Below are 13029 nucleotides of genomic sequence, written 5' to 3' on the forward strand. Positions count from 1 at the left end.
GGAGGGAGCGGGAGGCGGGGGAGGCCTGGGGAGGGGCCTGGAGAGGGGAGGGGCGGGAAAAGCGAGGAGGGGAGGGCGCGGAGCCCTCCTACCCACCCGCCAGGCCGGTTCAGCACCAGAGGGAGGGACAGCGGTGGAAGGCGAGAGAGGGTGTTTGTGTGTGTCATGCATGCACACACACACTGAGTCTCAGACCCATTCGAGGGCCAAAAGATGCAAAAGCAGCCACAAATAGTTACAGGCTCCCCGAACTGGCGGGGTGGGGGACGTTCAGGAAGAATCAGACCCAAATTCACACACTGTGCCTGCTGACAGAACCTCACCCAGAAAGTCAGAAACAACCACAAAGGCACCCATTAATAACAACAATGGCTGCCACCCATACAGCCTTTACCATGTGGTGCCAGTTGTTACAAAATTTTTGTGCTTGGTGTACACTGACACAACCCTCATAACCACTCTGGGAGGTAGATGCCATCATTAGCCCCACCATACAGATGAGGAAACTGAGGCACAGAGAGGTGAATTGTCCAAGGTGGTAGGAGCAGGATTTGAACCCAGGCACCATGGCTTTGGGCTCTACATCCCACAGCTATTTCACTCAGGCTACACCCAGGTTCCTGAAGATGCAAATTCATGAGTCCTGAAGTGGACACACAGCAACTCTCTCACCTCTCTAGGGTGCGCACACACCACAGACCCACACATACCACAGTCACTGAAATCACCCCAACCCACCCCCTGGATCCACTCCCAGCCTCGCCTAAGGAGATGGAAGTGTTTCTTTCCTGTAGAACCTAATTGAGAGCTTCCAAGCGTCCATCTCTGCAGGTCGGTGGGCCACAGGCAGGAGACGGCCCGCTCGTGCCAGAGGCCAGTGCCCACTGCCAGCCTTGGCTGCACACTCCTGGGCCCGCTGCCAGCTCTCGGAGACTTCCCACGCCTGGGCCTGGTTCTGGGCGAGGATGGGGACAGGCATGAAGACAGGCATGCTCCAGGAGGGGTAGGCTCCCCTCCTAAAAACCTGCTGTAGACAACTGGTGGCTTGGCCTTCATTGCCAATGTCAGTCGTGGTACTTACGGTTGGACTTCCAAGCCAGGAGCTGAGGAATGGCCCGAATGATTGCAGTGCCTGTTCCTCCCCACCCTCCAAAGAGCCCCACCCACCCCGGCCCCAGGGGGAAAGGAGCCTGCCTTCCACTCCAGGCTGGATGCCACTCAGGAATTCCTCCCCAATCCTCTTGACCGGGATTCTATTCCTGGCCTGTGGTGGGGCAGGGCTGGACTTCTTCCACCACCCCTGCCTTTCACTGGTCCCTGATATGAAAAGTATTTCTTCTTCTGGTGCCATGCAAGGGGCCACAGGAGCGGGAATACGTACAGCCACAGGCTGATCAACTCAGCCTTGTCTCTGACTCCCTGGTCCGCCAGTCACTGGGCGCTTCAGATTAGGTCTAACCTTAGACTTTTCCAGCATGGTTTATCCTGAATTCTATCTGCCTAGGTCTAGCCTTGGTTCTCCCTACTCGGCTCTAAACTCAATTGCTTTCTTCTGGGGTCTAACCTTGGCTCTCTCTGCTGGGGTTTAATCTTGGCCCTTTGCACAAGGTCTAACTCCAGTAATTTTTGCTGGGGTCCAACGTCAGCATTATTCATAGGGGTCTAGCCTCAGATTCTGCTGCAATTTGACCAGCTTCTCCACAGTAGTCCTTTCCACCCTTTCCTCTGAGCACCAACTTTATTGCCTTTCCACTGGGGTCTAACTTCAAACCTCCCTGCAAGTGTCTAACCTCAGGCCTCTCCACTGGGGTCTAACCTCAGGCCTTTCCATTGGGATCTAACCTCAGACCTCTCCACTGAGGTCTAACCTCAGGCCTCTCCACCTGGGGGCTAACCTCAGTCCTTTCCCTTACATTCTAGTTTATCCCACAGTGGTCTAACTTCAGCCTTTATGCTATGGTCCAATCTCATTTATTTCCTCTGAGGTCAACACTAGGATTGAACCTCAGTCCTGTTTCTGGGTCTAACCTTGGATTGCCTTCCCCCAAATCCCCCTCCCTCAATTCTTCTGGGCAAATCCAGCCCCCAGCTCAAAGCCTGGCACACAAGCAGGTGCTCAACAAACGCTTGCTGAACAGAAGAATGTAGACAACTGTGAAAGCTTTGTTCCTTTGGACTTATAAATAACCGTCAGCAGGCCAGTTCTCATCATGAGCGGAGGCAGGTCAGGTGACAGCCACCCTGTTTTCACATGGGGAAACTGAGGCACAGAGCAAGGCTGCAGTTTAGCCAGGGTCACATACCACATCTAGGGCAGAGCCAGAGTAGAACTCACAGCTCTACTGTGTGTTGGGGAATGGGGGTGGGGAGAGACTACCCCTCTCCATCAACAATGGGGGAAGTCCCCCAGTGAACTACTTCCTGGCCTGGGGAAAGTGGGCAGGTGCTCAGGAGGCTGGAGTCTCAGCAGCTCCTGGACCCACCCTGCCCCCCAGTTCCTGTTGGTGCTGGCGTCTCCTCTGCTCCACTTGGTGGCGAAGCCGGGTCAGGGCCAGCTGTGAGGCCTGGATCAGGCTGTGCTGTGGGGACAAGAGAATAAGGAGAGCAGGGCTGGGGCCAGAGCTGGACACCCTAATGAAAAAGACATAGGTTAGACACCCATAAGAGCCTGGGGCTCAGCCACCGTGGGAGGTTGGAGTGCAGACCACAGAATGTGGAGAAATGGGCTTCTGAAAGGGGTGAAGGTTGGACCCTAGGGGGTGGCCTTACATGAATCCACAGGTGGGGAGACAAAGCTGAGACTCAAATGCAAAGATCTGAGGTTAGCCATCAGTGGAAGGGAGAGGGATGGATCGGAATGCAAGAGCCCGAAGTTACATTATAACAGGAGTGAGGCTGACCACAGGAGAGAGGCTGAGGTTAGACCACAGTGGGAGAGACAAAGATGAAGCCCTAGTAGAAAAGGTCAGGCCAACAGAACAGAGCAGGAGCAAATCAACGTGGAAAAGAAGGGCAAAGGTTTGACCCTAGTTGGCAAATCTGAGGCTAGATCCTAATAGAGGAGGTCTAGAAGACACTACAGCGAAATGACTTGATACAGATAGTGAGGAGCAGTGGTTAGATCACAGCTGTAGTCTAACCTCAGTACTTTCCATTGGGATCTAACCTAGGTCCTTTCCATTAGGGTCTGGCCTCAGACCTCTCCATTAGGGTCTACCCTTGGTCCTTTCCACTGGGATCTAACCTCATTCCATTTTATGTGGGTCTGACCTTGGTCCTATCCAATATGATCCAATCTCTATCTTTTCTACTGAGGCCTAACCTACACCACTCTATTGAGAAATACACAAAAAACCAAATCTGTTGCCATTGAGTCGATTCCGACTCATAGTGACCCTATAGGATAGAGTGGAATTGGCTCATTGGGTTTCCAACGAGTGGCTGGTGGATTCAAACTGCAGACCTTTTGGTTAGCAGCCCAAGAGGAAAGGACTGTGGGAAAGGCCCAAGCAAAGACTGCAGAAGAAGCAGTAAAAGTTAGACCTCAGTAGAAAAAACCCAGGTTAGACCACACCCAAAAGGATCCTTCAGTCAGGCCAGAAGGAAAGAGAAGGCAAACACCAGATATGGAGACAAAGCTACACCACAGCCTGAACGATATGGGCTGGACCATAGTGAAAAGGGTTGGAGATTAAACTGCAATGGCGGGTTCAAGGGTGGACTTCAGTGGAATGGTTGGATATAAGATCATAATAAGGATAATGGCAGTTATGCTGCTGAGGGAAAGCTAGAGGTCAAGGTACAGCAGAAGGCTGGCGATTAGACCACAGTTGAAGGGTCTGACCCCAATAGAAAGTTTAGAGGTTAGACCAAAGTGGAAGGGTTCAAGGTTAGACAATAGCAGAGAGTTGGAAATTGGCTACAGAAGACGAGCTGGAGGTTATACTAGAGGGGAAGGGTAAGAAATCTGACTATAGTAAAACAGATGAAAGCTAAAAACTCAACAGAAGGTTGGAGGTTAGACCATAGTTAGAGTGAAGTTGGTTAAAGGCACAGAAGAGAGGGCTGGCTGTAGTAAGAAGGGGAAGGAACCATCTGATATGGAGCACAAAGATTAGGCTGCAGTGGAGGGATCCAAGGTTAGATCATGGTGGAGAGATCCAAGGCTAGACTAAAGCAGAAGGGACAGAGTTAGAGAAAGCATGAGAAATGAAGGACAGCATCTAGGAAGGCTTTTGGAGGCTGAGAGTAGGGCAGGGGACTGGGGATAACAGATGCTGCATCTAAACCCCCCTTCCCAGCTGGTATCCCCACACTCCAGCTGTGAGTACTCATAGCTGCCCCCTTCTCCTGAGAGTTGAACTTGACTAATAGGCACTGTCTTCCCAGGAATACCTGGGAGGTTACTCCCTTCCCCAGGGAGTGTCTACAGCTAATGACTGACTTTTTCAGAGGTATGACCCACTTGCCCAACCAAAGCAAGTCAGTGGTACCATTCATGCTATAGAGCTCCCCGTGGGATCAGGCTGAGACTAGACCCTTCCAGAGCCCACATCCATATCTGGCATCTCCCTTTTCCCATCCCGCTTGCCCTAATAAGGTTGGTACACAGGAAACCCCCCTCTTAGGCTCCGCCTCCCAGGGCCCCAACCAGAGACCCCCGGTCACCTGCAGGATGTGCACACCCTTCAGGGAGACCACGACGAGCTCCCGAAGCCCATCCCCGGTCAGATCCACGTGTGCCATGGCCAGCAGTGGGCTGGAGAAACTCCGTTGCCACAACAGGCGGAACCCATGCTCAGCCTCGGGGAGCCCAGACTCTGGGCCCCAGTACTTGTAACACAGCAGCTCCTGCAGGCGGGAGGGGTCAGGGTCACCAAGAGTGGGGTGCAGGGAGACAGGCAGGGGGTTGCCCCATTCCTTGGGTCCCACCTGTCCATAGGTGGCCACCAGGACTTCCAGGCGCCCATCCAAATCCACATCGGTGACCAGGCCACAGAGGATGCTGTCAAACTGGTCACTGCCTGGGAGGAGAAGCTGGTCCTCAAGACCCCGATGTAGCAGGTCCCTGAGAGTCCCGGATGAAATAGGGAGACTGAATCAGACTGCAGCGTCTACCATCCTTCTCATCGGACTCTGACCCATATGCCCATACTGCTGCTCTTCGCAGGTCCAGACACATTGTTCCTCCTGAGGCCTGGACAAGCTTGCCTTCAATTTGGACATCTTTATAGTTCCACCAAGGTGCCAATCTGGTCACCTCAGTGTGTCGATTCCTGAGTTTACAATATGGGCACCCACATTTCCCCCAGGAGGCTGGATGATCTTACTCCCAAATGGAAACCCATGTTGACTTTCTAGGGATCTACACATCATTGTCCCCAGTTTGGACACCTACACTGTCCCCATGAAGGCTGGAGAGCTCAAGCCCAACTTGGCATCTTCATTGTTTACCAGTGGCGTGCTGGCCTAGCTTGGACTGGTCATGAGAGCTGACTGAAATTTTTGGAAATTTGCAAGTTGGTTGATACCATGCTGGTGACTTAAGATTCACCATAGTGGGGGTTATTTGCACCAGGGAAATTGGCAAATGATGCAAATCAGGGCTTTTCCCTCCACAGAGCCAGGTGTTAACTATTTACCAGCACACCTTGTTATCTACCCACTCCAGGGGGTCTAGACAACTCTGTTCCTATACCAAGGCCTCAACAGGTTCCCTACAAGTTCTAGACTTAAAACACTCCCATCCCTCTCCCTGACACATGAATTCCTGGCCAGCCCCTAACAATCCTACTCAGAGAGACTGTCTTCCAAGAATAAGAAGGTCAGACCACAGTGCAAGGTCATGAGGTTAGACTGCACCCACGTGCTCCAGGGCCCCTCACCGATACACCACGGCTGGCTCCAACATGCTCGCCACGAGCACACTGTACTCCTCCCTCTGTGGCCTCTCCTTGGTCTCTAGAGAAGAAATATGAATGAGGGAGGGCTCAGGGGACAAGTTCTAGGTCACTCCTCCTGAGCTGGACTTCAGCAAGAGGAATGCAAGTCAGACCTCAGAAGAAAGGCTTGGGGTTGTGCTACACAGGGAGGGCTAGAGGTTGGACCATGAGAAAAATGACTGAGGTCAGACACAAGAAGATGGAACAAGTCTTACATGACAGTCTGTAAAGTCTGAGGTTAGATCACGGTAGGAGACACAAAGGTGAGACTACAGCACAAAAGTCTAAGGTGAGACCAAAATGGAAGGCCAGGGAATAAACCATGGTGGGAAGAAGAAGAGCACAGACTAGCTTAAAGGATGGAAGATAGACCGTAGTAAGAGGGACAGAGGTCAGAGCAAGGGAAATGCCAGCAGAGGACCTACCACAGCATACACAGAAACACGTGGGGGTAAAGGTTAGACCCTGACAAGCGGGAGAGCACTAGGGGTCCAGAAGAAAAGCATGGAGTTGAACGGCATGAGATAGTGAACAGACCAAGGAAGAGGGGATAACAGGAAGTCACAACGTGAGGGGTGAAGGTTAGACCACAAAGAAAAAGGCAGATGTTCAACTCCAGTGTAGAAGTCCAAAGTTAGACCAAAGTGGGAACAACAAAGGTGACACCTAACAGAAAAAAGGTGGGTTAGACTACATGGTCAAGTAGCTGGGAGTTACATTCAAGAGAGCAGAGGGGAGGGCAGGGGTCATTGTAGCTCTAGGGCTGCAGGTTAGACCACAGAAGGAGGGGCACAGGAAGGAGGAGTGGGCAACTGGAAACTTCAGGAAAAGGCTGGAAATTTGGGTGTGGGTGTCAAGGTTACAAAGTCTCCTGCGCCTGTGCCCTGAGCTCACCCTCCGGGGCCGAGAGGCTGAACACAATCACGCGGGAGATGGGCCCGTCCTGCAGGATGGTCCATGTCTGCAAAATCTCTGCGTGGATGGAGAGAACTCAGGCCCTGTCCCCAGTGCTGGTCCCACCCCCAACCCAGCCCCTCTTGGCCCACCCTCCCCTCACCTCGACTCCGCTGGTCCACGTGGGCAACACGGACATAACCACTCTGACAGCCAAGGGCTGTGAGCCGACGGGATGTGCCGGGCAGGTTGTGGACGTCAAGCCAGAGGACGCTAGTTGGCAGGCAGAGGTGGCCGGAGGGTCCTGGGCTCCTATCTCCACATCCTCAGGAACATCCACCCCCTCCCTGCAGCCCCAACACCCCGCTGCCTGATTTCTCTGAGATAATCATTCTTTGCTGCCCAATTTTGGGGGCCGGGGGGAGCCGGGCATTTCCATCCCCTGATTTCTCGGAGTCCACTCCCCATTTTCTCTGGGGTCATCACTACCAACTGACTTCTCTGCAACCACATTTGTGGTCTGGTTTTTCTGAGCTCATCCCCGCTGCCCAACTTCTCTAAGGCCATCTCCACCCCTTGATGTCCCTGAGGTCATTCCCACCCTGGGATTTCTGGGAGGGGCCCGCTGGCGGCTTTTGGGGGCTCTCTTACCTACTGGTCAGATTCGTGAGCTCTGGGAAGAGGTTTTCCACTGGCTGCTCCTCAAACTGATGCAGCCCCTCGTTCTGGGGGAACCAAGACCCGCCCCGCCCTCTCGGGGTCAGCAGCCACCCTCCCACACACACCTCTGCCCCAGCTCCTGGTGACACCCAGCAGGGCTGCCCCACCTCGCCTCCCCTGCCTCACCTCCTTGTAGAGATGAATGGCTGGGTTGTTCCCACTCAGGAGAAACACAGTGTCCAGCTGATCCGCCACCTGGACCCTGAAAACAGAGAACTCTAGAACCCCAGTGTGGCAGAACCTGAGTGCAGGACAATCTACAAGCTTTAGAACCTTCTCTTGCATTCTGGGATCCAGACACTGGATTCAGGGCTGGAATCTTAGGCTCTAGCTCCTTAGCACAGGTAGTCGCCGACTTACAGCTGAGTTCCGTTCCAAAGACTCCACTGTATGTTGGTTCTGACCTAAGTCGAATACCTCTTTTTCTTTTTTTAGTTTTCATTATTTATTGCTTTTTAAATCTGATCTGTGAACATCTGAGAATGATAACATCAGCAAATTCCGTGCCGCATCGCTGTATGTAGTACGTTGCTAAGACGTATTTAAAAAAAAACAGACAGTGGCCTTAATAAGTGCGGTTCACTGGTTCACTGTAACTCAAATAAGTCGTAAGCTGGGGACTACTGTATTGTATCTCTGTGAAATGCAGAGTTGTAGAAACTAGCCATCCTAGAATCTCAGCACTGTGGAATTGCAGAACTTTCCAATCTCAGAATTCCAGAACCTTAGCATGCTGGAATTTTCCCTTCCTAGAACCCTCCCCTGCTCGAATCTTTATTCTGGCTGTGCATTCAGGAATGGAACCCAGAGCTCTAGAATGGGATTGTGGGACCTCAGAATGCCAGGACCTCTTTAACCTTTGTTGATGTTAGCTGTCATTGAGTCAGCTCCCGACTCATGGCAACCCCATACACAAGAGAACAAAACACTGCTCGATCTGGGCCATGCTCACGATCAGTTGTGGAGCAGACCATTGTGATATATAGGCTTTTCATTGTATGATTTTTGGATGTAGATTGCCAGGCTTTTCTTCCTAGTCTATCTTTGTCTGGAAGCTCTGCTGAAACCCATTCAGTATCATCGCAACACGCAAGCCTCCCTCGACGGATGGTGCTGCACTGGCCAGGAATTGAGCCCAGGTCTCCCACTCGGGAGACAAGAATTCTACCACTGAACCAATGCCCCTATTCTTTAATCTAGAACCCCAGTTCTAGAAGTTCTGTTTTCTGTCTTCTTGAAGTATTGGAACTTTCAGAAATTTGCCATCATGGATGCTCAGACTCAGAATGGTAGGGCATCTAAACCCCAGAATCTAGGACATTAGTGCTTTAGAACCTTTGGTTCCTAGAACCGTCTGTGACTTCTCGCCGCCTGTTTGTGTAAATAAAGTTTTATTGCCACACAGGCATGCCCATCGTTTACATAGTGCCAATGGCTGCTTTCGTGCTACAATGGCAAAGTTGAGTAGTGGTGACAGAGGCTGTATGGACCCCAAAGCTTAATATTTACTATCCGTCCCTTTACCGAAAAAAGTCTGCCAAGCCCTGTGCTAGACCATTAGTGTTCTGGAGCCGCTGAATTTTAGAATGGAAGCCAGGGCTCTAGAATGGAATCCACATACTTTGGAATTCCAAACCTCCGTATTCTAGATGGTCTGTACTCTGTCTCCTTGAAACGTAAGACTACAAGGGCCTTATCTGGAAACCCTGGTGGTGTAGTGGTTAGGAGCTGTGGTTGATAACCAAAAGGTTAGCAGTTCGAATCCACCGCGCGCTCCTTGGAAACTCTATGGGGCAGTTTTACTCTGTCCTGTAGGGTCACTATGAGTTGGAATTGACTCAATGGTAATGGGTTTGGTTTTTTTTGGTTTAGGGCCTTATCATTACAGAATCTGGGTTATCAAACTATTGAATTTTCTAATCTTAGAACTTAGAACTGTAGAAAATTTAGCGCTTCTGGATTTGTAATCTCATTCTCTAGAATATTAAAACCTGAGGATTCTAGATGTCTAGAACCCAAAAACCTGTTGCCATCAAGTCGATTCCAACTCATAGCAACTCTAGGGGTGTTTAGAACACTGGTGTTCAAATGACTCACACAGATTATCTAGTTCAAGGTGACAAAAGCCATAGCCCATTGGCCAAATCTGGACATTGTTAGGTGCCGTCGAGTTGATTTCAACTCACAGCAACCCCATCTGACAGAGTAGAACTGCCCATAGGGTTTTCTAGGCTGTAATCTTTACAGAAGCAGATCGCCAGGCCTTTGTCCCGTGGAGCAGCTGGCTGGTGGGTTTGAACTGGCAGCCTTTTGGTTAGCAGCTAAGCACTTCACCACTGTACCATCAGGACTTAAATGTACGATGGTTTAAAAACAGAAATGGCATCTGATTGTGTTTGGGAAGGTTTGCAGTCTCCAGCGTGCCAAGCTCTCCCTCCCTCTTAACTTGCTTCCGCTCTCCTAGGACCTCTCTGGCCCCTAAAGGTATTTTAGTTTTCACCCCCTGATCCAGTCCTTCATTTTCTAGATGGGGAATCTGACTGCCTTTGTAAGGAAGGCACCGGAGAATCCAGGGCTCCTTCTATGCTACACCTATGGTTGCCCAGGAGACACTTACTCTGCGTGGCACAGCTGGAAAGGGGTGAACTGGAGCTCCAGGTTGAGGCAGCTCTCTGCAAGTGGAACACAGGCAGATGAGCAGGAGGGCCCTGGCAGGCCCCCACACGCCCTCCCCTCCTTCTTCCCCTTCAGGCCACACTCACGGGCAATGGAGTCAAGGTTGTACTCAGAGCCAGGCTCGTAGTCGCAGTAGATGTTAAGGAAGGGGCTGCCCTTGTCTCCCGAATCCTGGGGGAGGAAACAGACCTCAGGGGAGGGCAGAGCAGCATGAGGGATCTGGGTCAGGCTCCGTAAGGAGGGTGCGCAGGTAGGTGGAAGGTGCTCTGGGTACCTTGATGAATGTGATCCCCACGACCAGGCCCCGCTTTGGAGGTGACTTGTTAAAGGTGTCGATGGAGACAATCTCCGCGTCCACTGGGAGGGGACAGTTCAAAGTGGGTATTTCAGGGAGACTCTTGACCCCCGAGTACTCCCAATCACCATGACCCTTGACCTCTAGGACTCAGTAACCTCTGACTAGGGCAGTTATGCTCAGATATGATCTGGTCTGAGTGAGTCCGGATCACATTCACCATGACCTCTGACTCCTGGGTATGAGGGATCCCTGACCTCTGAGTCTGTGTAATCCTAAATCCAAACTACTTGCAGGCCCCTATTATCCTTGACTCCTGATTCCAATGCCTCTGATTTTCATGACCCTTGGCCCCCTTCAATCACCCTGATCCCATTCTCCCAAGAGATCCAGCTCAGACAGAGCCTCAGAGGCTTTCTCAACACCAGCTCCAGGCCCCCCAGCCCCATGGCGCCACGCACCGGGGATATAGTTGAACTGCAGCTCCTTGGCCACGGGCCGGATTTTCTGTCGGAGGTCTTGGTAGCGGAAGCCGAGCACCTTGCCTTTAAGGGTGGCAGCCAGCAACTCCCCGCGCCCGCTCGCGCCGCCTGCCAGCCCGTAAACATTGCTCTGCGACGAGAAGCGCGTGAAGCTGTCCTCGCGCAGGGGGCAAGGCCCCGCGGCCACAGTCGCTTCCCCCATCACGTCCCTCAGCCACTCACCCTCTCCGAAGCCTCCGTTGCGGCCAGGTTTACCCCACCCGCCGTTCCCGAAGCGACAGGGACCGCCGCGTGCCCGCCTATAGCGCAGACTAGTGACGTAGAGAAGCGACCGTTGCTGCCCTTTACCAAGATGGCGGCCAGCACCGCTGTCCCCTCCCTTCTGGTTTATTTTGCACCACCGCGCCTGCGCGTTCCTCCTGCTCCTTTTCCAGGGCCAAAGAGCGAGCAGTTTGTGGCCGAAAGGTGGAAGCGGGTGCTCTGGGCAGTTTTCTGTACGCTGTATCCGGGGGAAGAATAATAAGCATCACAAAAATTAATATAGCAGTCACGTGCCTGGAACTGTTCTAAGCGCTTTCCATCTATCAATTTATTCAAAATTCACAAGCACAGGTCTATAGGGCCAACGATAACACGTGAGGGACGTGCTTCATACTTCAGCCAGGTATGCGAGACTAATGGGCACACCAGCCCAAAAGCAGAGACGAGAAGGCAGGAAGGGACAGGAAAACTGGACGAATGGAAACAAGGAATCTGGTGGAGTGAAGAAGGGCAGAGTGTTGACACACCGCAGGGGTGGCAACCAATGCCACAAAACAATTTGTGTGTTAACTGTTTAATAAAAAACTAATTTGTTCTGTAAATTTTCACCTAAATCATAATGAAAAACTACCACTCACAAGCAGACTGAGGTAGGTGCTCTTCTTAAACCCATTTTACAGGTGAAGGAACTGAGGCACACAGGTTGTCATCTGCCCAAGATCACAAAGCTAGGAGAACCAGCACTGCAACCCAAACAAGATGTCTCCATAATTCATGATTTTAACCGTATCACCTTTAAAATGGTGAGATGTATTTCTTCTTCCATGGATAAAGATCCAGCTAGGTATCTAGGTGGAGACCTGGTGGTCCAGTGGTTAAAGAGCTCGGCTGCTAACCAAAAGGTCAGCAGTTGGAATCCACCAGCTGTTCCTTGGAAACCTTATGGGGCAGTTCTACTCTGTCCTGTAGGACCACTATGGGTCAGAATTGACTCGATGGCAACGGATTTGGATTTTTATGGAGCCCCGGTGGTGCAGTGTTTTAGCGTTTGGCTGTTAACCAGAAGGTCAGCAGTTTGAATCCACCAGCTGCTCCTTGGAAACCCTATGGGGCAGTTCTCTGTCCTGTAGGGGTTGCTATGGGTCGGAATCCACTCCACAGCAATGGGCCTGTTTTTTTTTTTTTTTTTGGTTTAATCTACCCTGGGAGGTCCCTGAGTAGCACAAATGGTTTGCACTCAACTAACTTAGGGTTGGCAGTTCAAATCTACTCAGTGCACTGTGAGAAAGGCCTGGCAATCTTCTCTCATAAAGATTACAGCCATGAAAACCCTATGGAAGAGTGCTTCTCTGTAATTATGGGGTTGCCACAAGTTGAAATCTACTCAAGGGCAATAGCTTTTTATCCTGGCTAATAATTACAAGTTGCCGTAGAATCAACTCTACCTCTGGGCAACCCCGTGTGTCAGAGAACTGTGCTCCATAGCATTTTCAATGGCTGTTTTGGAATTAGATTGATAGGCCTTTCTTCCTAGGTGCCTCTGGGTGGACTCGAACCTCCAACCTTTTGGTTAGCAGCTGAGCAAGTGTTTTAACTGTTTGCACCACCTAGCGACTCCTGGCAAATAATAACCACCTGCTTTACCAAACACCAGGAAACCCTGGTGGCATAGTGGTTAAGAGTTATGGCTGCTAACCAAAAAGGTCGGCAGTCGTAATCCACCAGGCGCTCCTTGGAAACTCTATGAGGCACTTCTACT

At 51.4% G+C, this 13029-nt stretch overlaps 1 protein-coding gene across 2 annotated transcripts; it reads right to left on the reverse strand.

Moving 5' to 3' along the window:
- Nucleotides 1–1296: 1296 nt before the first annotated feature.
- Nucleotides 1297–11320, reverse strand: KPTN (kaptin, actin binding protein). 2 transcript variants are annotated; one of them, XM_064293918.1, is made up of 13 exons: nucleotides 11232–11305; nucleotides 10989–11139; nucleotides 10507–10589; nucleotides 10319–10403; nucleotides 10174–10228; nucleotides 7683–7774; nucleotides 7488–7561; nucleotides 7000–7109; nucleotides 6837–6914; nucleotides 5886–5961; nucleotides 4933–5068; nucleotides 4669–4851; nucleotides 1297–2579 (listed from the first exon to the last, which is right to left on the reverse strand). In XM_064293918.1, the coding sequence occupies exons 2-13, from the start codon at nucleotides 11133–11135 to the stop codon at nucleotides 2448–2450; spliced, it is 1251 nt and encodes a 416-aa protein (XP_064149988.1). In that variant the 5' UTR covers nucleotides 11136–11139; nucleotides 11232–11305; the 3' UTR covers nucleotides 1297–2447. The 2 variants fall into 2 exon arrangements, with proteins under 2 accessions (XP_064149988.1, XP_010584775.1); XM_010586473.3 differs by having other exon boundaries at nucleotides 1299–2579; nucleotides 7683–7758; nucleotides 10989–11320.
- Between the last annotated feature and the right edge of the window lie 1709 nt (nucleotides 11321–13029).

The sequence above is a fragment of the Loxodonta africana genome, chromosome 11, assembly GCF_030014295.1.
Source record: "Loxodonta africana isolate mLoxAfr1 chromosome 11, mLoxAfr1.hap2, whole genome shotgun sequence".
NCBI lineage: Eukaryota > Metazoa > Chordata > Mammalia > Proboscidea > Elephantidae > Loxodonta > Loxodonta africana.

Coding starts and splice junctions, on each gene's coding strand:
- KPTN (XM_010586473.3), bottom strand. CDS start 11,211: ATGGGGGAAGCGACTGTGGCCGCGGGGCCTTGCCCCCTGCGCGAGGAC. Junction 10,590..10,988: donor GCAGTTCAACTATATCCCCG/GTGCGTGGCGCC, acceptor GTCCCCTCCCAG/TGGACGCGGAGATTGTCTCC. Junction 10,404..10,506: donor TGGGGATCACATTCATCAAG/GTACCCAGAGCA, acceptor TTCCTCCCCCAG/GATTCGGGAGACAAGGGCAG.